This window comes from Homalodisca vitripennis, chromosome 5, assembly GCF_021130785.1.
Source record: "Homalodisca vitripennis isolate AUS2020 chromosome 5, UT_GWSS_2.1, whole genome shotgun sequence".
Classification (NCBI taxonomy): domain Eukaryota; kingdom Metazoa; phylum Arthropoda; class Insecta; order Hemiptera; family Cicadellidae; genus Homalodisca; species Homalodisca vitripennis.
The window spans coordinates 143,191,511-143,214,278 of record NC_060211.1 but is presented as its reverse complement, the minus strand read 5'-3'; the positions used below and the strand labels follow the sequence as shown (position 1 = coordinate 143,214,278).

General features: G+C 32.5%; 2 protein-coding genes across 5 annotated transcripts in view; one reads left to right on the top strand and one right to left on the bottom strand.

Annotated features, from left to right (window-relative positions):
* Positions 1-2,265: 2,265 nt before the first annotated feature.
* Positions 2,266-13,081, bottom strand: LOC124362956 (anaphase-promoting complex subunit CDC26-like). Its single transcript, XM_046817861.1, has 3 exons — positions 12,923-13,081; positions 9,630-9,696; positions 2,266-2,549 (listed from the first exon to the last, which is right to left on the bottom strand). Exon 3 carries the CDS (start codon positions 2,529-2,531, stop codon positions 2,328-2,330), a length of 204 nt encoding a protein of 67 aa, XP_046673817.1. The 5' UTR covers positions 2,532-2,549; positions 9,630-9,696; positions 12,923-13,081; the 3' UTR covers positions 2,266-2,327.
* A 3,987-nt stretch (positions 13,082-17,068) lies between these two features.
* LOC124362953 (spermidine synthase) overlaps positions 17,069-22,768 on the top strand; it is a 30,516-nt gene continuing 24,816 nt past the window's right edge. The window contains exon 1 of one of the 4 annotated variants that reach the window (XM_046817858.1): positions 17,069-17,141. Coding sequence is in view for 1 of the 4 variants with exons in the window: in XM_046817857.1 (XP_046673813.1) it covers positions 17,383-17,385 (3 nt within the window). In the remaining 3 variants the exon portion in view is untranslated. The other 3 variants (XM_046817859.1, XM_046817857.1, XM_046817856.1) reach the window with 3 other exon arrangements.

The following is a 22,768-nucleotide window of genomic DNA, read 5'->3' as shown; positions in this document are numbered from 1 at the left end:
TAAATTTCTGTCAATAATGATTCCCAAGAATTTAGCATGATTAGATAGATTGCTTTGAGGGTTTACAGATTTTCGTAAACTGAACAGGATATTTTGAGTTTTAGGTACATTTAGATGGAAACCATTGTTTTTAAACCAGCTTGAAGCTTCTAATAAAGTATTTTGCGTTTGAGTGTTTAGTTCCTCAATGCTATTTCCTGTATTTAAAAATGCTGAGTCATCTGAACACAAGATTGTTGTGGCAGAGACTGACGATGGCAAGTCATTAATACAGACCAAGAATAACAAAGGACCTAATATAGATCCCTGGGGGACGCCATATGTGACATTTACTTCCTGAGACCAGTTACCATTGTTATAAACCTTTTGCTTTCTATTGCTTAAATAGAATTTTAGAAATGAGAGAGGTACACTGCCCAATCCATAGATGATAATTTCATGATAAGATCATTGATATCAACACAATCAAAAGCCCTGCTCAGGTCACATAAAGTGGCCTGAGCAATTGTCTTTTCTTCAAAGGCTTGCGAGTCATCTCTAATTAATTTGTCTAGGGCTTGAAAGGTAGATTTATTTTTCCTAAAAGCGAATTGCATAGAATTTAGAAGGTTGTTTGTTTCAAAATAATTAGAAATTTGCTTAAAAACCAGGATTTCAAGTAGTTTAGAACTATAGAAATGGGGCGGTGGTAACTTTCAGATTTATTTTTTGAACCCATCATAAACACTGGACAAACTCTTGAAATTTTAAGTTCTTCAGGAAAATAGCCCTCATTTAAACAGAGATTAAAACATATTTTAAGAGGGACAATAATATCTGGAATAATTTTTTTTAAGACATTATTGGACATGTGTATGTTACCACTGTCAGAGTTGCTTAGGTTAACAGATTCGATTATATCCTCGGGTCTGATATCTGTCCATTCAAAGGTTTCTGGCGATAGTTTAATGTTACATTTTTGTAAGCATTCTTTTGCAGCACAAGAGGAATGTCCCAAAGCGTCTTTAATTTCTGAGACAGAGTTAATACAAAAATTATTTAAAATATCAGGGGCAATTGCAATAAAATGTTGATACTATTACAATTGGCACCTGACGAGTGTTGCTGCTGATAATTTTCCACGCAGCTTTACATTTATTATTGCTTAGATTTATATCATTTTCATTATGTTATGACTTCATTAGACTTATTTCACATACACTGTGAATAAAATTACAGTCATTCCTAAACAAAGAACAACAAATAAAGAATCTACTATCATTAGCAAGTTTTACTTGTGATTTTACAGAGCTTAATCCTCCCACCAGTTAAGTTCATTCTCTGGACAACTTGTTATATTATCAGCGGGTTTAGTCTGTTGTATCAGCTGATATATTTTGTTATTTGGTTTTTTTATTATGTTAGAAATGTCTAGAAGATAGCTCTCCAGTTGGTGGTGCAATCTTGTGGACATTACTCAAACTACTACTTGGCCGCCACATTCTTTGCATCATACAGGAGTTTGGAAATGGTTATGTTCATATTTTATGAGGTGTTTTCTGATGTTTATTCGTAAATAGTTGTGTGATAAATGGTAATATATTATAATTGTTTGACAAATTGACATTATTTGATATGTTCGTAAACATTGTTTACTCTATTTATTAAACTTCAAATAAACTTATGTCAAAAACTGCTAAACATGGGAAAAATACTCTGCGCTAGGGGGTCGTAGTACGTAACTAGGCCCGGCGCTCGGTTAGTAAATTGAAATATATAAAAATAATCATACTACACATCAACAAAGTGCCAGCTGATGCTTCAAATGTCACCAGGATCCAGGAACAAAGCAGTTAAAGGGCTAATTAGAGAGATAACACCAATATAAACTTTCAATACAATTAAAATAAGTTCTTTGTGTAAATTCTCTAATTAATAGTTATGTTTAAAGTGTTATATTTAATTCATGCTGTTTATATTCAGAAATGAATATATATTTCAAGAATGAAATACTGCTTTTATTTTTATCACTATGTAATTTTTTATTTATTTTGAGTTGCTACGAATAAGAATATTAGATATTTATGTAAATCATATCACTTTTAGAACTATAATATAAAAATTTAATGTTCTAAATTAATTCATTAATCTTTTTTTCCCTTTTAAATACTTAAATAAACATAAACTAGATTAGGTGCACTTTCACAATTAAAAATAGAGCATTACATACCATGTTATTAAAATAAAGTGGACACCAAAGATGGCCTGGAAAAGAAAATACGTATAAATTTTTACAAAATAATTTTATTTTTTTAAGTAAATGTAATTACAAAAACAGTGTGGGAGGATTATGAGGAGGGCCTTGGCTGTGGGTTGTAACCAATCCTGTCATGGATTGTCTGCTGTATGTCCTGTTTGGGCTTGTTTGGTCCCCAATTGCGCTGCTCTACCTGTCGCTGCTCTTTGTTGGCTTCGTACTCTCGCCGCATCGGCTGGTACTCGGTGAGGTCCTCCAGCTTCAGCTCGATTCGGGTTGGGCTTCGTCTTATCATCTTACTATGAGCTTACATCTGGAACAGGCCACAGTTAGCCTATTACAGGCTTCTCGATACTATCACAAATCGACATTTGGACTCCATCATCAATGCTATTATGGAATTAAAATAAATTCAACTCATAAAAATAAAACTCTGCACATCAATACAAGAGCTAGAACAAAACTATTATACACAATTAGTAACTTTTTTACCTCTTCCTGGGGACAACCAATAATGATTTTATTAACAATTATAAATGTAAATATAAGTTAAATATAATTTTGAGGGTAACCTGCAATGACATATATAACAGTAACTATGACTATGACATCATATATGCAGTTTTAAAATAAATAATTTAATAAAAGAAAGAAATATTTGTAGGTATTAAGTTATTGGTTGAGCATTAGTGAAGCCTATCACTTGAGGAGCTTGCAAAATTTCTCTTCTGTCTGTTTGCACGATATCTTGAGAATAAACTGACCTGTACAAGGCGTGTTCAAAAATTAAAAGGAATTTTTAAGTTTCATGGGTTCGGAGAGTTCTATTGTTATATTTTTTTATTAGGTTGGTAGTCATGCTCCTGAAGTATAATAAAATGACCAACTGTATTAATTGTTTACTTTTTCAATGGCAGGTGCTAAGATTAGACGTGTTTTATCAACTCAGGGATTTTCATGTGTTACAAAAATAGATCAAAGAGTTTTTTATCACATGTTATGTGAAAAAAAAGTGTAACAAACAAAATGTGGGAAAAGCGTGATGAGCCTGCTACGAGTGAAACAAGAATTTACGAGTGCTATAAACGTCTCAAAGATGGCCGTGAATAGATTGCAGATGACGAATACTCAGAACGCCCCATAACATGAACAGATGTTGTGTTCGAAAAAGAAAAAAAAGTGGAAGAAATGGTTATGGAAATGGAACAATCGCTGTATTACGATCAGAGAAGTCACTGATGATGTTGGCATATCAATTGCCTCATGCCATGAAATCTTTCCGAATGTTTTTGGGTATGAAATGTGTGGCAGCTAAATTTGTTCCAAATTTTGTAGAATTTTGAACAAAACAGCAACAAATGGAAGTTGCTCAGGAGTCACTAAATGCACTGATGATGCAGAATTAGTGAAACGTGTTATAACAGGAGATTGAACATGGGTTTAAAAATATGATGTTGAAACTAAGATTTCATCAATGGAGGCATTCTGGATCACAAACACCGAAAAAGGCTCGCCAAGTGCAGATGGACGTGAAGGTTATTCTTTGATTTTAGTGCATCATGAACTTTCCACAAGGTGAAATGGTCAATAAGAAGTACTACCTACAAATTCAACGTGTTTGTGGAAGCAATCCAAAAAACACTAGGATTTGTAGCAAAACCATTCATGGCTTTTGCACCATGACAATGCACCTGCTCACATTTCATTACTTGTTCTTACATTTTTGGCCAAAAACAGTACTGTAACGATGCCCAAGCCTCCAAATTCTCAGACATGGCCCCATGTCACTTTTTTTACTTCTAAAAATAAAGAGAACCTTTAATGTTAGTGGTTTTACAAGTATAGATGACATTAGAAGTGCATCACTGAAAGAGCTAAAGGCTATCCCAAATATCAAGTTTGGGAAGTGTTTCGAGGATTGGAACAAGTGCAGAATATATAGTGGGGAATATTTTAAAAGTGACAACATTTAAGTAGATGAATAAATAATTTAAAAAATGATAATTCTTGTTACTTTTTGAACACACTTCGTAGATCTCAAATTTCCAAGTAGTACCATTTTTATAGAGTCGACATCAAATTCAATGTGAATGGCGCTACGCATCATTACATCTTCAGACCATCTGGAGCATTGTAGGCCTATTTTCAAACGCCTCAGGGTATTAACGGTTCAAGGCCAATATGTAATGAACTCGCTTATATACGTAAAGGAGAATGAATCTCTGTTTGGGAGAAGACAAGATGTCCATGGCTACAACACCCGCCATGCAAAAGACCTAAACACCCTAAAATGTAGACTTTCAAAATCGTTGAACAGTTTTCCAATAGCAGCGGTCAAACTATACAACAGCCTACCGGAAAGCATCAGAAATATGAACACTATTAAGTTCAAGGAAGCCATATGGTCCAGACTTACAAGTAGGCCTATCTATGCACTCAAGGAACTTGAAGATGACCCACTGTTCTAGTCCTGCCACCATAAACCTTTGTAAATAGTGTATATAGTTTTAAATACTTGACAAAATTGTTCTGAACAAATTGCAAACAGTTTTTAAACAAAATTGACACAGTTTTTCTGGTTTTATCAGTCAAAGACGAAGTCATCAAGTATCAAGTAAGTAAGTATCAATGATGGTACATGTTACTTCATAGGATTTGGTTGTGTTTAGCGAACATTTTTACACTGGTCTAATGGGTAATCATAATACCAATCATAAAATTGCTAAATGTATAACAAAACTGAGTAAAATAAAATTATATTTGGAGGATTTACTGGTAAGATATTCGTTACATTCTGTCAAATACTTTACATATTCCATTGTGTTAATCTTTGGGCAGAACGTTAACAAAGCCTCAAGGGGACTAAAGAATTCCAATTTCTGTCTATCTATCCGTGAAATATCTTGAGAACAAATTGACCTATAGACTTGAAATTTTGCATGAAGCTTATAGCTAACATCGAGTTCGATGATGGTGCAAGTCACTCGCAGGGATTTGGCTGAGCGTATAGGGAACATTTTTACTTAGGTCTTATGATTGCAACAAGATAGTTGTAGAATAAATAAATTTATAAAAAAACTGAGTACAATAATATCACATTTTAACAATGAAATGACACATTTAGCTAATAGACCTGAAATTGACATAAAACCTCAGTGAAGTGTGTTCAAGCAACATGTGGTAGGTATTGTGTATCCCTACCTGTTGTATATCAAGTAAGTTGTAAGATCAAGTTTTATGATTGTGCATGTTCCTTCATGGGATCTGGGTGAGCTTCAGCAAAGCCTATTAACTTTGGGTAATATCTTGAGAATGAATTGTACAAATGTTGTATATTTCACACATTCATCTTCTGTTTATGTGCCTATATGCCTGTGTGTATATTTTCTGCTAGATATATCAAGAATGAATTGAGCAAAGGACTTGAAATTTTGCAAGTAACCTCAATTCTACATAGGCAACGTCATCTTTGATGATAAGTATGTCTCTCAATTGGAATTGGCTGAGCGTTTCCGCAGCCTATTTGCAAGATACCTCAATTAAGATTTCATTTGTTGACTTTAAATTTTGCATGAAACAGCATTTCTACACAGCCAAAAATAAGTTATATGATGGTACCTACCTGTCATGGGATACAAAATTACCCTATCACTCTAGATGCTATTTAGATTTTTTCTGTCCAATTGTATATCAGTGTGTTTGTCCAGAGAACATCTCAAGAATGAAACGAGCTACTGACTTTAAATATTTTATTGATATTAAACTAACACTGTGAAGACATTGTATTAAAATTTGAAATACTTAAATGAAGGCTACTCATACTAGTGTATATATATGCCTATGACAGTGTCCTTAAAACAGAGAGTATATTTTCCTCCACCTGAAAATAAACTGTTTATCACTGTATAACAAAGTTTATGTTTTCTTTGTGGATTTTCACACAAGTGAATTCAGTTTGAGTCTACGTGTTTAGAGAAGATGTACAAGGAAAAGTTGAAGTTTATTGGAAGTACGTTTTATCATGTATGGCCAAACTCAGTGTTTTTGAAGACTACATAAGAAATTCTAGAGGTTTGAGCAATTTATTTTTATTGAATGTAATATAAATTATATAACGGTGCTATTCTATATTTTTTACTATTTAACAAAAAGTTTTTCTAGCTTATAACTAGTAAGTTTTTATATTTGTTTCTGTATAACGAAGTTTCAAAACAAATTTATTAATTTCTACATTATATAATTATATGTGTTATTCTATACATGTCTAAGAATAAAAATTCTAAGTCTGAAAAACATCTCAAACTTAAAAAAATTTGGCTTATTTACTAACCACATGGAGACTTAGTTATAAACACGATAGTGGCTTACAGCAAAAAAGGCACACTTTAACAACACTTCACTGACCAAGACCGTGATTTTAATTTCTGGTACGGTACAGTACGAAATACACATGTTAGGTTTGTATTACAATCTAATTTTTCTTTTTCTCTGTTTGAATATGAAACGCAAAATACATAGAACGCTAAATGAGTGTGTACCACACACCTACTTTAATGATACGAGGGTCACTCTGAAAATTATGGGATACATGAAGAGCTTTTGTGCCAGACTTACCAAACAATAGATATGTTCAAAGTAATCATATCTAGCGTCAACACCCTTGTGATTTTGGATTTCTACTTGTTGAAAGCACCCAACCGCTTAATTTTTAAAATGAAGTCAAAATATTTATGTATCTCGATTTCAGCTACTGGAGAAAAGCGACAACCGCGCTAATGTTCCTTCACAGTGAAGAACTGCCAGAAGTCAAAAATTGTGAGTTTTGTTGTATTTTTGGCCATAACCTCTCAAGTTTTTATAGCAGTGTTAGAAGAGGCATTTCAATGGTGCAAAACTAAACCCTTAATGTTCAAATCCTGAAAAACTTCTGGCAAGTATTGTTCAGTGAACCAACTTGCTGTGATAGTCCTTTGTCTCTCCCGCTGAACTCACAACTGTAGAGTACTGAGACTATCATGCCTAAGACAGTTTACCACACCATACCATGGTGTCCTGTATATGTACCAGTAGAATAATGTGGGTTGATAGCCTTCATCAGTCCTGTACTCCTAAAGAAAACAGCATACATTACTTTCTTCACTGGCTCTTATTTTTTTGACACTTGTGGTGACAGATCGTCTTCAAACACCCACTCACGACCCCTCGAGTTGGAACGTCATAAAATGGTATATACGTCTCGTCACCAGTGACAATTTTTAAAATATCCGATGACCACCATTACTAAACAACCAGAGGGTTTGCTGACTGATTCACACACACTCAACTTTTTGCTTCTCTGTCAAATCATGATGTACCCATAAATATTTTTTTCTGACTTTTAAAAACTTATGCAATATTAATTACACTACTTCGGTTCTAATCCCTAAGAAAGCTTCAATAATTTAACCCTTTAAGCGTCATGAAAAATTAGATCTGATCTTTGATAGTTACAATTTTTTTAAATTTCCAATGTGTAAAGTTAAATTTTTTTTCGTTTCTGTATGTCAATATAGAGTTATTTAACGCTGAATAAAATTTGTTTAGCCCTTTTTGGATTTCCTAGGCTAATTTTTAACTTTTGAGAATATCGTAGAATAGCAGTGTAGTTGTCACCAATATTTTTTTATTTATTCACTAAGTATGGGAATGAAACACAGTTTTATAGATAAACATATACTATATTACAAACCAATAAAATTAGAAAAATACAAAAGTAGACAAAGGGTGTTTATTTGGTGGCGGGCTGTCACAACTGACATTCCGCGCGTCTCCCGCAAGCCACTATTATAGCGTGGACTTTGAACCTTCTTATCGCTAGGCAACCTGTAGGACGGCCTTACGGGGCTTGAATTATGTTTCTTGCTTTCTGATAACATCCTTATGACCGTAGTAAAATATGAAAAAGTTTGGGGTTGACCAAGTAATTGCTCAAAATTACCGAATCTTCAAATTCCGAATCGTCTGGATTCGCCATTCACACGAATAATGGTAAAAATCACTAAATAAATACTGGAAACTGCTGTATATAATATGAATAATTTACTTTAAAAAGAATAGGACACAACAGAAAATTAGCGATAACCAAAATACATATGCGTGTACTGGACGCTTCCCACTAACTAACTGGCTAGATGCCTTGACGGGAAATCCCGTCAATGACTTTGTGAAAGGCGCAGGGTAACGCCCGCTAGACAGTGTTTGGCCAATTAGAAGCAACTGCCACTCCCATTGTAACAGAATTCGAGGCGGGGCAACCCGTCTGTATGTCGCATGTCTACTAGAACCATCTAGCAGCAAAATATTCAATTAACATAGCAGTAAGAAAATAAAAAATGCAAAAACGCGGATCCACGGCAATGACGTTTTGAGCTTGTAGTGGCCCTCCACGGATCCGCGTCAATAACGCTGGAAAGGTTAATAAATACTACAACTATCCTCTTGGATCATAGTGGGATGCCCAATTAACATTTTCTTGAGTGACAGCAGAACGTGGCATTCCTGAACATTTTTTGTCTTAGAGCGAATTTTTACCTCTTCAAAATTCTTAATACTTACTTACTTACTGCCGTGGCTCTTGGTACCCAAGGTGGTACTTTGCCTCGCCAACACACTGCCTCCAGATGTCTCTATCCATTGCCTCTTCTTTCCTTCTTCCCAGTTTTTTTATGTCTCTTCTGATCTGGTCTCGCCATCTCAACTTGGGCCTTCCTGGTGGTCTTCTGCCCTCCGGATTGTTTACAAGGACGTTCTTGACTAAGGAGTTGTCCTCCTTCCTTAGTAAATGGCCAGCCCATCTCATTCTCCTACTTCTCACCTCGGCCACTATGTCTGGGTCCATATATAGTTGCCTCAACTCCACATTATGTTTTATCCTCCACTCTCCATCTTCAAGGGTTGGCCCATAGATTTTTCTCAATAATTTGTTCTCAAATTAATACTATCAAACGTTTTTCTGTTTTTTTACTTAACACCCAGTTTTCTGAGCCATATGTTCAAAATTCTTAATACCCCCTAAAAACAGTAGCACAGGATGGTGCTTCAGAACCAAAGCCAATTTTGACACTAGGTGCACTCCTCTTTAGAAAACAAACTTTAAGATCATAGCTCGGAAATGCTCTCTCGATAACTCCATGACCACAAAATTTATCTTTTAAAAAAAAACACAAAACAAGTACACTGACAAACCCAGATTTCTGTCACGTATTAATGGGTGCTTGGACAATCAGACAAGAATGTTAAGATTGTTGCAGTAAAGTATGCACTGTTATCAATATCTCAAAACTTTCAGAGTGACTCTTGTACAACATACTTTGTTGGAAACTAATTAATTACAGTACAAATGGATTGTATTTACCTTCAAATCAACAATTGGAAAAGAATGAAGATCGAAGTCTACCATATTCCAAAGATGACAACAAAACCTGAAACAAAACAAAAAATACTGGTGAAATATTCTCAAATATTTTTTAGAAGTCGAGTTAAACTAAATGTTTATTAAATTACCATTAACAGTTTCACATTCTAAACTTTAATTAGGCCTACGTGTAAGTGAAAGTTAAATGTTCATTATAGTCCATTCTAATGCAATACATAGTGTACAGTTGAAAGAATTCAGTAGAATAACACAAACTGCAAGCATTGACTTGATAAAATGTGAGGTCAATTTTAGTTATCAAGGAAGTGAAGAATAATTTTTTTAAATTAGAATCTATCAATGCTTAAAAGCCAACAAGGAAGGGATAAATTAGTTTTTAATTAAATTCCAGAAAATTAAATAGTTAAAAACAGCAAAATTGACAAACCACATAGGCCGTGATAGCTAATTTCACATCATACTAATTTCGAAATTAACTTGTGATAAGTTAATTTTTGGAAGACTCCTCAAGACTATATCTTATCTATTTTTGCAAGACTATTATTACTAATAGAGAAAGAACCATTGTAATTATTAAAATTAACCGCTGAGTTTTGAATTTTCAAAACTGACTCAAAGTATTTACTTATATTTACTATTGTGGTTTGTGAGGATAATAATTCTGTTTCATGATGTATAAAAGTGACTTCTTTGGAATACAATTTTAATCCTCTTTGAAATTTGTTGTATTCTACATAAATGTATTTTATGATTGGCATCTTTAATTAATAAGTTATGGTTTTAATAAAATTTAGTTCAGCATTTATTTATTGATACAGCTATTGTAAACTGTTGTAAAATACATATTTTTTAAATGATTCGTTACAAGATTCAGCCATCTTAATTTTCAAAGCACAATGTAAATCGCATACTTTTGTCAGATAAAAACTTTTGTTAAAATTATTGGTACTTTGGGATTATACCGACCACACCAGTATGAAGAACACAAAAATAGAAATTTATAGAAACAAACATGATAGAACGAAAAAACAACTCTTCAATAACAAAATTACAAACTTACAAGCATTTCCAGGTATTGTGATCGGTATTGTTGTCGCTGTTATCTTATCTTTCTCGAGAATCCTGATTACGGCAGGCCGCGCGGCATCACGTGATTTGCACGGTACATCATTGCCTTTCCATTACAATTCAATTTATATTTCTGATTAGCCCCTCTAGAATTTGATATTTTACTGATAGGTACTATCTCGAGGGATGTTTTTCTTTCGTCGACATCAGCGCGGGGCAGCACCGAAGGTGCTGCCGAAGCCCGCGCTGATGGCCGGAGGCACTCGCATTTTGGGTGGCGGAATGTGATCAAGAATAAAAACAAGTTTTGAGTGTTTTTTTAATAAAAAGTTTAGTTTGGTAAATGTTTGTTTTTGTTGAATTTTTGTGTTTGGAGAAATGTAGAGGTAAAACACGGAAGTACAACAAAGCGATGCACCAGCTGAACGGGCGGCGAGACTCTGCAATCACGTTATCTACTAGACGCTCGACTTTGACCTCTGTCTGAGGATGGGGAGGTGTTTGCGATAAGACAATTCCTGTTTTATATTGACGAAATATTGTTCTACGCTAATCTAGTAATCAGTAGAAACGAAATGTGAAATAACGATTCATGTCTGGGTGTGGTCGGTATAATCCCAAAGTACCAAATTATTTGGGCTAAGGCACCATAAAATTGTTATTCTTGAGAAAATGAATTAGAGCACACTTTTTAGAGTGTTCAATGTACTTCTTAATTCTCACTGGTATACAGAATTGTATTGGTATAACTATTTTGTTTGAGAACTGGCTGTAGTGATCCATAACACACAGCCAGCCCTGCAACAATAACGGGGTTTGGGTTGTGTATTGAATTTTCTCCATTCCTATGTATTAATTCCTATGTTAAACCTCATAACTAATATGCACCTAAACACTTTTGTATTAGTGTATACTTTAGGAATAAGAAAAAGTACCAATCAGAAATGCCTCTGACCATCCGGGTGCTTTCGGTGTGGGCCCTCGGCACCACTTCGCACTTCTGGTGGAAAAGGTATCATATCAAGCTCATATATCACAAAGAGTGCTTTTAAAGGTTATCTTTAATTTTGATACAACTGGTAACATATTTATGATAACCTTATCTAAACCTACTTACATCACGTAATAATTCCATAGTGTAATATTTCCATTCCTAGCCTCATTCTTTGTACGAAATCGCCTCGGATGTTATTGGTAACCAAGTAACCTAATACCAAAAAGGCGTTATGAGAACGCCAAATCAATCGGCCCAGCTGATACTAAAATAACGGTATCGCAGTAATAGTTTATCACTGATTACAGACCTGTTACACACACTAATGCTGCCCATCTGTAATTACTGCAACAATGGTGATGTATTCATGTTTTGTGTCACAAGTTGTTGGCGCATTTATTCTTCAAAATAGTATAAAATAAGTAAATGTTACAATGTTTCGTTTGTTACATTTTATAAATACATATCTTAGCCTAGATAGTTAATTAGTTTTTATATTCATCATAACATTATTACTTTTTTAAGATATAACACAGCCGAACTATAATGTTATTTTAAATATATATCGTAATTTGGTTTAGGTAGTTATATCAAGAAATTTTTACTCTAACATCGATGATTCGGTAATCATTAATACCCTATATTGATAATTTGAGTGCTGGATGCTTATTATACTGCAGCCATACAGGTATTTTAATTGTTTAAATACACATATTTATCACATTATCTATCACTATGTTACTTACTAGAAACTTGAAAGGGTTAAGATATTGATTATCCATACAATCCAATATAGACGAACAGTTGACAAATTAATTTATTGTTAGGACTAAGTTAACTTATAGCATTGTCAAGTTTGACATAGGTAAAAAATATTATGACCCGTATGATTCCACTGGGAGATACTAACAAGTATTTGCTTATTCACAAAATAAATTTTACCCAAAAATAGGAGTTGACTGTTTTTAGGCTAAAACCTGATATAATAAAAACGATATCATAAAGATAGATCATGTGTTTGATTTATCATACTATTTTGAAAGGAAATTGTTCAATATGAATTAAATTTATTATGTTTGAAATTACATAACATGATTAGACTGGAAAACGGACTGGTTCCCAAAATTTAGCCTGGCTACGGGAAAATCAAATATCTCTTCAATCATAATAAGGTTATTAGTGAAAACTAATGTTTAAAGATTTGTGTTACCTTTATAAAAGATATAATGACTTCTCTCCTAACTGCAGATTCTAAAACTTTAAAATCAACGATTTCCTCTTCCCCAGCACTAGTATGAATCTGTAGGAAGAAGTAAACAAATCTCAAAACAAAACGAATCAATAATAAAATTACTTTTTTTTGTCACGACATCTTATCCGCTGTGCTATGGAGATAATAGTCTTGATGTTTTTGACGTCTTTCATAATCCATAATAAATAATTAAATCATTTAACTTAATTCTGTTTCTTTGGATTTGCTTTAATTTTACACTCTAAGATGGCTATTTATATGCTTTACGTGAATATCAAAAATAGTCTCCATACTGCATTGTTGACCATTTTAATATATATACAACTAATGGTAAAATTCTTAATTATTCTCTATGTGATTTATTGTTTAAAAGACTTTCTGGGATTTACTATTTTGCAGTATTATGTCCATCTACAATTTACAACTTTTAAATATTCCCTTTATCCTTAAATACTTTTGAATACTGTTGTCGGGAGAGTGTCAATCTTATAGATTTACACCGTGAAAATAGTTAACTAAATTACAATTGTGGTGGACAGGTTTTTGAAGTGACAACTTCTTTTGGCGGGCTATGGATGTACTGTATGTTTTGCAATATGGGAAAAACTTTCGTTTCGCGTGACGAAACATATCGTCACATTTCTTTGCTAGGGACGACACTATCGCAAGTCAAGACTATTACTAGCTATGTTGACTTTAACAACCTAACAAAAAGTCCAACACCAAACAATCGTTGCAAAAAGACTAAAATATATGGTAAAGCAGTATTTTGAATGAATACTAAAAACCATACAAACCATACACTTTTTTATTTATTAATCCATACAAACCATACACTTTTTATTTATTTATATTTGGTAGTGCTACGAACTACTAATTTATTTATTAATAAATAAACATAAAACTGATTACTGTACAGCATAATTTAATATCATTAATTAAAACTAACCGAATTCTAAATTGAATCTCAACATGGTTAATATTAATTCCTCTTCCAGTTCACTACTAGTTTCGTTATGACGAGATTTAACAAGGATTACAAATAAATTAATTAAAACTTTTCTAGCTAACAAAACCGTAGTATAGCTTGGAAGAAAATTAGTCTTTCTGTTGATTACAATAATAACCTTTACCTTAAATTCACTTTTAAAAAAATGATGTAAAACAGATTTTAATACAAATTTTGTTGAAGAACAGTCATTAATGTAATATATGAAATAAAAAACATTACAAAATTATAAATAAAATTAAAATAAAATATAAAGCGTTTTTATGTTATAGAATTGTCTCGTATATTATTTAAAAAATAACCATTTAATAACTATCAAACTATATGTTCACAACCCATTATAAGCAGTGGTATCTTCTGTTGGTCAGTCACGCGACTGCCTTTCCATTTTTTACTGTGAGCATAAATTTAAAAGTGTAGTTTTAATGTTGGACTTATCCTTAATAATACAATCTTAATTTATTTATATATACTTATAAGTAGGATCATAATTAATTTGGTATGATTCCTAGTAGATCCACATTACTACATCTTTTACATTAAGTGGAGTCGTCTTGTTCTCCCAAAAAGGATAATAATGAGCTATTATACTTTTAATTAAAAACTACATTTTCGCTTTAACGACGTCAGGATATTGCGTTTTAAAATTAAATTTTTTTAAACATTCCATAACGAACGAAGAACATTTTTTCCCCGTTATGTGGATATAGGAAATTAGATGAAGGAGATGCATTAGAAAATTATCTTTTGGAACACAAAGAAGTATCAGTGGGATAGGTTTCAAAGCTGGAAAAGCAGCATTGTAGAAGTTTTCAATGTTCCAAACGGAAACGCTGGAAAGGTTATGGGTGCATGTGGAAGAAGTAATCAGGCAAAGAGGAGAAAGAGTCCAGCGAGAGATAAAGGTGCAGGAACGAAGAGTTGTAATGGAAATTACGATACAAAAAGTAAGAGAGGAGTTAGGAAAAACCCAGAAGAGCATGGGGCCTAGAGGACAGTCGTATACTGAAGCAGCAAAGGGAAGCTAAGCAGAAATTAAAATATAGAAGGTGACAGGAGTACAAGACAGTACCGAAACTGGTTATGATCAGGCAAGACGGAAAATAGTGTGGAAAGGTAAGTAAACGGCTGAAAATAATTGTTAACTATGCGAAGTTAGGATTAAAAGTATAAAGGGTGGTCAGCATAAGATTTGGAATGATACTGAAAGTGGAAGGCAAAGAAGGACCAGAGAATCTGCTGCAGAATGCTGCACTAAAGGTAGCTATAATGAGAACATCAAAACCGGCGAGGAAGAAACCGGTAATACCTATATATGCTTAGTTTAAGAACGAAGAAATTAAATCAGAAGCTTATGGAAGAAATCTAACTGGGAGTGAAATCTTGAATTTGGAAAAGAATTTTAAATATAACACAAATATAAGATATAAATGTACAAAATTTTGAAGGAAGGAAAGTACGTTTAGCGGTAGAAGGTAGGTTAAGGATATGGAACTTGCTTAAAGGAAGGGGCAGAGTGTACATTGAATGGTAACACTGCAGGATGAGGATATATTTATGGAAGAGCCGTGAAAAGACACAACGAATCAATTGGCTATGGCCGATATATAGATAGATATTTTTATTGATCTTTAAACATTTACATGCAATGAATCTCGTCACAATATGATGCAATTAGAAAGAAACAGGATTTTTCCGGACATTTGTCATCGTTCAGTGGAACAAAAACAAGAACGATGGCAAATGTCCGGAAAAATCCTGTTTCCTTCACAATCCTTCCGTGTGTGTGTGTGTGTGTGTGTGTGTGTGTGTGTGTGTGTGTGTGTGTGTGTGTGTGTGTGTGTGTACACACACACACACACACACACACACACACACACACACACACACACACACACACACACACACACACACACACACATATAAACAATGGTAATCAATCGTGCAGTAAACTCATAGTTAAATAATGGGCATAATACCGTTGAATAAAAGCGATAGTTAAAAGCAACAGTTAATAAGTTAAAAAGTGTTTTTCAAAATAAATATTAAGTTAAAAAGTTAAGTAGACTAATTGCAATGTAAAAAAACAAAACGTGCAACCCATTAATTTAACTTAACATGCGAACGTTATAATATTTAAAATACACCCAAATTTTATTCCAAACTTTGTACAAATTGACAATAAATGAAATGGTGGAAATACTAGCCATCTGAACAAGTAGCGATGGCTAGAGCAAAGAAAACTTAACTAAGTGTTTTACACTGACAGTCAGTCTACATAGCTATCTTCTTGTGTACCTGGTCGACACCACAGCACTCGCAATCTATGCTTGCTATTGCTAAAATAACTCTTTTTACAAAAATAATATATACTTTAAAAAACATAATAAACGTAAAATTAAATTAAAGTATTACACACAAAAGTATTATTAAATTAAATGTAACGTTGTATCATTTCATCACTCAAAGTAGTATCTAAGGATCAATTTGACATCGTCTTTGAGTCCTGAATCATTTAGCAGATGTTAATAATCATATAACTTTTACTTTTAGGGTCAAATGTACTTATGGCATATGCCATAATGCTGTATTTCAGATAACTTAACGTAGAGGCTGGTATTACAATTTTTTTACATTGTATAATAAACAATTTGTAATATTTTACAGTAGGAATGATTGAATATCTGCAATTACACAATGTGTAAATAATAAATACAATCTGGTATGTCCTGATTGCCTATTTATAAGTAAACATTACTTCAGTGGGAATTAAATTATTTAATTTATACAAGTGGTCCATTTTACCATAGCATGTAGCTGAAAGTATTGGATAAGGTATTTACCAGCAACCTAGTATTTGTTATTTTCTTTGTAGAATTAGCAGTTGGTAGCAGTTGTTGTTTACGAACTAAATCCGCTGAATCTGAGGGGAAATGAAAGTTTGTGTAGTAGCATCTGTTCATTGTGTTCACTTTAAGCTGTCTGCTTCACGTGTGTGTACGATCTGCCAACACTGCCAACAAATCAACAAATAAGCACAAGATTCAAACTACTTTGTTTTTTATATTCTCCTTGGCCAGTCGATCCATCCACGTAGTTGGATCCATCTGTTGAATTGGGCGTTATTGCCACTTTGTCGTGAAACTTTAAACTTTGTTATTGTAACAGGTGAGTTTATTTTAGTTTCAATAATATAAATAACTTATAAATAGACTTTTGAGGTGGTTTCTTTCACATTGAGTACTAAAATATATTCTCCAAATATCAGTAAAATTGTTTTATTAGATTGTGTAGTTTTATTTAAGGTTTTAACTTTGTTGGATTGGAAAATATTCTACAAACTATGGCTAGCACTTTATTACGGTACTTATGAAGCCGAAGCCGGAATCGGAATGTGAAATTCAACAATATGGTAATTTTACTACTGAAGGTTCAAAATATAGAGGTATCATTCTCCTTTTTATAATTTATTGTAAGTTTTAAACAGAATATGAAACCAACACACTAATATAAGGTAAGGTAGGCCCTGGTTGGTGTTAATAATAAACTAGTGGCAGTAAATGGATATAGGTTTTGTTTTTACAATACCACTGGAATTTTAAAATGTATATTTTTAAATGAAATTTGTTCAAGCCTGTACCTGCAAGAATTCTAAATTATCTATAGAAAGATTATAGATTGTGCTGATTTGACTGTACAAAAAGCAAAAGGGATATTTATAATTAGATGAGGATTGGATATGCCCCTCCACTTAAAATTACCTTATACAACAATAATTTACATATTAATTATATTTTGTTAGGTAATTTATTACTGGTTTTAGCTCTCATGCTCATTAAAGGTTGGATGGATCCTAGTCACTTAGGTCATACAAGACTTACATGGTTATGACATATAGGAGGGAGTATAGATGTCCAAATATTCAATAACCATATTAATATCTATTGCAAAATTAATATATAACTTCCAATAGCCTATACCAAATAGTCTAATACCACTATCCAAATTATGTTAGTTGTGAGACTTATGTCGTAAGTGCACTCGTCCCTAGAAATAAAATAAATATGATTACCACTACATTTTTGAACACTTAAATCATTACCTATACAAACTATAACCCTTATTTTATTGTATCAGAAAACAAGTAGACTGGTGGGCCTCATGGTGTGTTTCCGGGGTGCGCAAAAAGCTCTTGAGGCTTTTGTGCATGGCAGTAGGCCGTCCCAAGGGGAAAAAAAAAGTATTGGTTTAGTGAACAAAGCGCTATAAAACACTAAGAAGGATCCAGATAAGAAAAGTAAAGCATTTCCTTCCTGAAAATAATAACTGTAGTTTTACTGTAATTAGGGTACAACTTCTGATTTTTCAGAGCACGTTAGATGCAAATAAGCATAAATGGTCTTAGTCTAATAAATCTGACTGATTGCTTTATTTATTTAAAAATGCATTGAAATGACATGAGGTAGAATATGATAAACAGACCCGGTTTTTATATTGATTAGTATGATCATCGGTACTTAAAATTCATATATCGAATACTAGTCTATTAACACACACACACACACACACACACACATATTAGGAAAAGCTCGAATAATAATAAAATGATAACAATATAACAAACTTTTATAGCAGAAAATACAAAATATGCGTACCTATATATGTTTTCTCCTCGGTACCAATCAATGATTAACCACTTTCAAGAAGTTGTTGAAAGCATCCTCTCTGTTAAACCGTACAAATACCTACAAAGATTATCTGCAAGCAGGTTGGCTGATATACAATTTTTAAACTTCGTTTCATGGTCCTCCATCAGCTTTCGACTGTGTTTAATCTTTAAAAGATAATACTTTTACTATATAAAAAATTGTTTAAAGTTGATACAAGTTAGTTATGGTTCAAAAATCTGTATCGGTTTATTTATTATTATTTATGGGAAACAAATAATAAATTTCAATTTCATTTATCGTTTACAGAAAGCATATTTAACCTATAAATGAAAAATTTTAGATTTTGATACAAATTATTTAGCTTAACTTTGTGTTGACTGCGATTGAGGCTTAAATGTAATAATGTTTGGTATGACTAATGAGTATCACTCCGCAATGAAAGTGTTTTATGTCCAACTACTAAAAGTGTATAAACTTCCATTTTTAAGTTTGGTTGTTTTTTTTTTCAAAAATAATTGGTTGTCTTTAATTGGAATTGCTTTAAAAGATTAATCCTTAGTAAGTGATTCAATAAAAATATTTTCAGTTGAATTTCCTCTTAAAATAATATTCTTATTTTATTATTTGCTTGTGCCTTACATTATATAACAAAATGGACCTCTTCTTTAACCTATTGGCCTACTAGATTAAATACAACCTCTGAACTGTACATTAAAACTGATTAACTTGGTCCAAAATGGAGGCATTTGCTGGAAATTCTATAATTTTAGTTGTGATTTTTAGATTTTATTGAAACTTCAGAGTTTAATATAGCTATCCTAGATTACAATTTTGATAGCAAATGTTATAAAATTAGGTTTTTTAAAACTTAATGTTAATTTTTAGTGTATTAAACAATAAAAATTTATTTTATTTTTAGTTAATTTCAAAATAAATTAAATGTGTCTTACCTGTAGACAAATATATATTTATTTTAAAAATAAATATCGAACTAAAATAAGTGAGAAAAGGTTCATTTTACTCTCAGAAGAATGTCTAAAATATCTGTCGGTCAAAACATTATGCACAGTAGGCTTAACACACTGACTGCGGTGGGCGCAACATACTACTATTCCGGTTATCCTAAAATCGGTACATGACTGATGTCTCAGTGAGGTTGTTAGCACAATTTCACCATTTTACACACTCATTCTTTGGTCACATACTTGAGTCAGCTGTTACTGAGCTGATCTGTTTATTTCCCCGTATGCAGTATTGCCAGCAAAGTACAAATATTCCATTGCTATTATTCCATTAAAAATAGACACAAAGTTAAAATCGAATGTTCCAATTCTGCAAAGAAAGTTTTTTACTGTAAAGAAATAACATTGTTTGTCTACAGAACATGAATACCAGGACCAGTACCATACAAATTTCATCTTTATATTAGATTATAATTTTGACCATTTGTCTAGTTTTTTTTTTAATTAGGAGTCACACTTGAAGGGGTTTATATTTCAAAATGTTGAGTTGCTCCCAAAATTTTTATATTTTGGCCTAATTGTTTTCATATAGATGAAAAGTTTTGTACTAAAATTTAACAACTTAAGTTGCTTTTTAAGCCGGGTCTATCCATTTCAAATCCACCAGTCATGTTGCTCAACATATTTAATTTGCCTAATTTTTTTATTATGAGTTCCCTATGGGTAGACAAATGTCACCCAAAAAACACTATTTGAAAAAAATTTTACAAGCCATAGTTTTTTCTGGCTGCCATTTTAAAATGGCGGTTTTGCAGATTTTAGTAAAATACGCGGTTTGCAATAAAAAATTGCCCAGCTATTTTTAAAGATTTCAGAAGAATCCAAAAAACCAGTGTGTTCCAGCATAAAATGAACTTCAATTGACATTATTAATTGTGTTTCTTTTGTGCAAGAAAGTCAGTCAACAGTTGTTCTGCAAAATTCGGAAAGAAAATCATCAATTGTTACTTTTTAAGACATAAAAGTATAAGAAGGAAAAGAGACTCGCAACTAATATTTTTTTCTTAGTTGAAAACTAAGTTAACTACCTACGAAATCGTTTTAGCCCTGAGAATGCTCTCTTTTTTTTCTAGCGCTTTTTCAAAATTGGCACGAAAGCCTAATAATGTCAAATTTTCCTTAGGGTAATAACTAAAAAGGGACTGATTGAAAATAAATGAAAATTTTACAGAATGGTGTTTATACAAATAGGGAATATCTCATAAAAGAATTATGGACTGAGACTTGACTAACATTTAGATATATACAGCATTGAATTTCAGTTAAAAGCGCTACCCTTTTTCTTGCTTGTGAGCGGTACCAAAGTTAGCAAAACTAGGGCTTCTTGTTTAATTCATTTATTTAACAATATATCCTATATTTAAATGCTCAAAAATTATATTCCTTTTTAAAACCTACTTAGGATTTACAATAAAAATTATTTAAAAACCAGAAAATAATGGTATAAATAAACCAATACTCATAAACCAACAAAAATAACCACTTGCGCACTTTAGGAAATTAATTTGCTTAGAGATTAATATACTGTCAAAGCCGTATATGCCATTTTAATTTATGTTCTAAATATAATATTATTAATTTACATTTTATAAAATAATGATGTAAAAATATATGTTCAGTTTCTGAGGAATAATTTTAAAATAGTAACTCATAATCTTACACAGTGAGACAATAGGTAAGAATTATAATTCTTTCAAACTTAACTTACCGATACAATTTTTGTACTACACTTGCATTACTGTATCCAACTAATACTCGATTCTTCTGTGAATTTAGATTTAAAACATTGGTCTTCAATTACTTTATTGGCTGCAAATTTTATCAGCGAATTAAATAAAGATGATATTTCATTTTACATAGTTTCTCATTTATTCACTCAAAAGTTTTTTCACCATAACATGTGGTTGTATTTGGTCTTAATAATACTTATCTTTGTGGTAGTGGCAATATAGTAATCTTTTTACAAATTTCTTAATTTTAGCAAAAACTTGATCTTTCAGCTGACAAGTCACTCACCTCTTTACTATTACTATTTTAAAATATTTCCTCATGTACTAAATTATATTTTTAAATCATGTATTTTATTAAAAATGTATTTAATATTTTTTATATTTGAGAAATAAATTAAATTGGATATACACTTTGACAGTATAATAGATCTAAGCAAAATTATTTTTCCTAAGTGCGCAAAGGTGGTATTTTGTGGTTTTGTGTATTGTTTATTTATACAATTATTTTCTGGTTTTAATTTAATTTTTATTGTAAATCCTAAGTAGGTTTAATTATATAAGGAATATAATTTTTTGAGCATTAATATAAGTTTAAAATATTGATTTAAACAAGCCCTTGACCGTTTGCTTAATTCGGTACGCACAAGCTAGAAATAGGGTAGCGCTTTTAACTGAAATTCAATGCTGTTATATCTCTAAATGTAGTTATGTCTCAGTCATATTTCTTTATTGACGATATTCCTATTTGTATTAAAGAACATTTCTGTTAAATTTTTCATTTATTTTTCATTCAGTCCCACTTTTTAGTTTTTTAACCCTAGGAAAATTGACATTATTAGGCTTTCGGCCATTTTTGAAAAAGCTCTAGAAAAAAAAGGAGAGCATTCTCAGGGCTAATCTTTTTCAGTAGGTAGTTATGTTTGTTCTTCAACAAAAGAAATAAAATATTAGTAGCGAGTCTCTTTTCCTTCTTAAAGACTTTTTTTGGTCTTAAAAGTAAAAATTGATGATTTTCCTTCAAGATTTTGCAGAACAACTTTGGACTGACTTTCTTGCACAAAAGAACATTCTTATAAATGTCAATATTGTAGTTCCTTTTTATGCTGAACCATTGGTTTTTGGGATTATTTGATTTCTTTAAAAATAGCTTGCAATTTAACTTTTTGCAAAACCGCGTATTTTAATAAATTTCTGCAAAAAAAAAAACCGCCATTTTAAAATGGTACCTCGCCGCCCCGCCCGCGCGCCCGCCGCCCCGCCCCCGACAACCGCCCCCCGCATTCCCCCCCCAGACGCCGCCGGCCTGGAACCTCCCCCCCGCCCCGCCCCGCCCCACGCCCTCACGCCCGCGCCACGCGGCCCCCCCCGCCCCC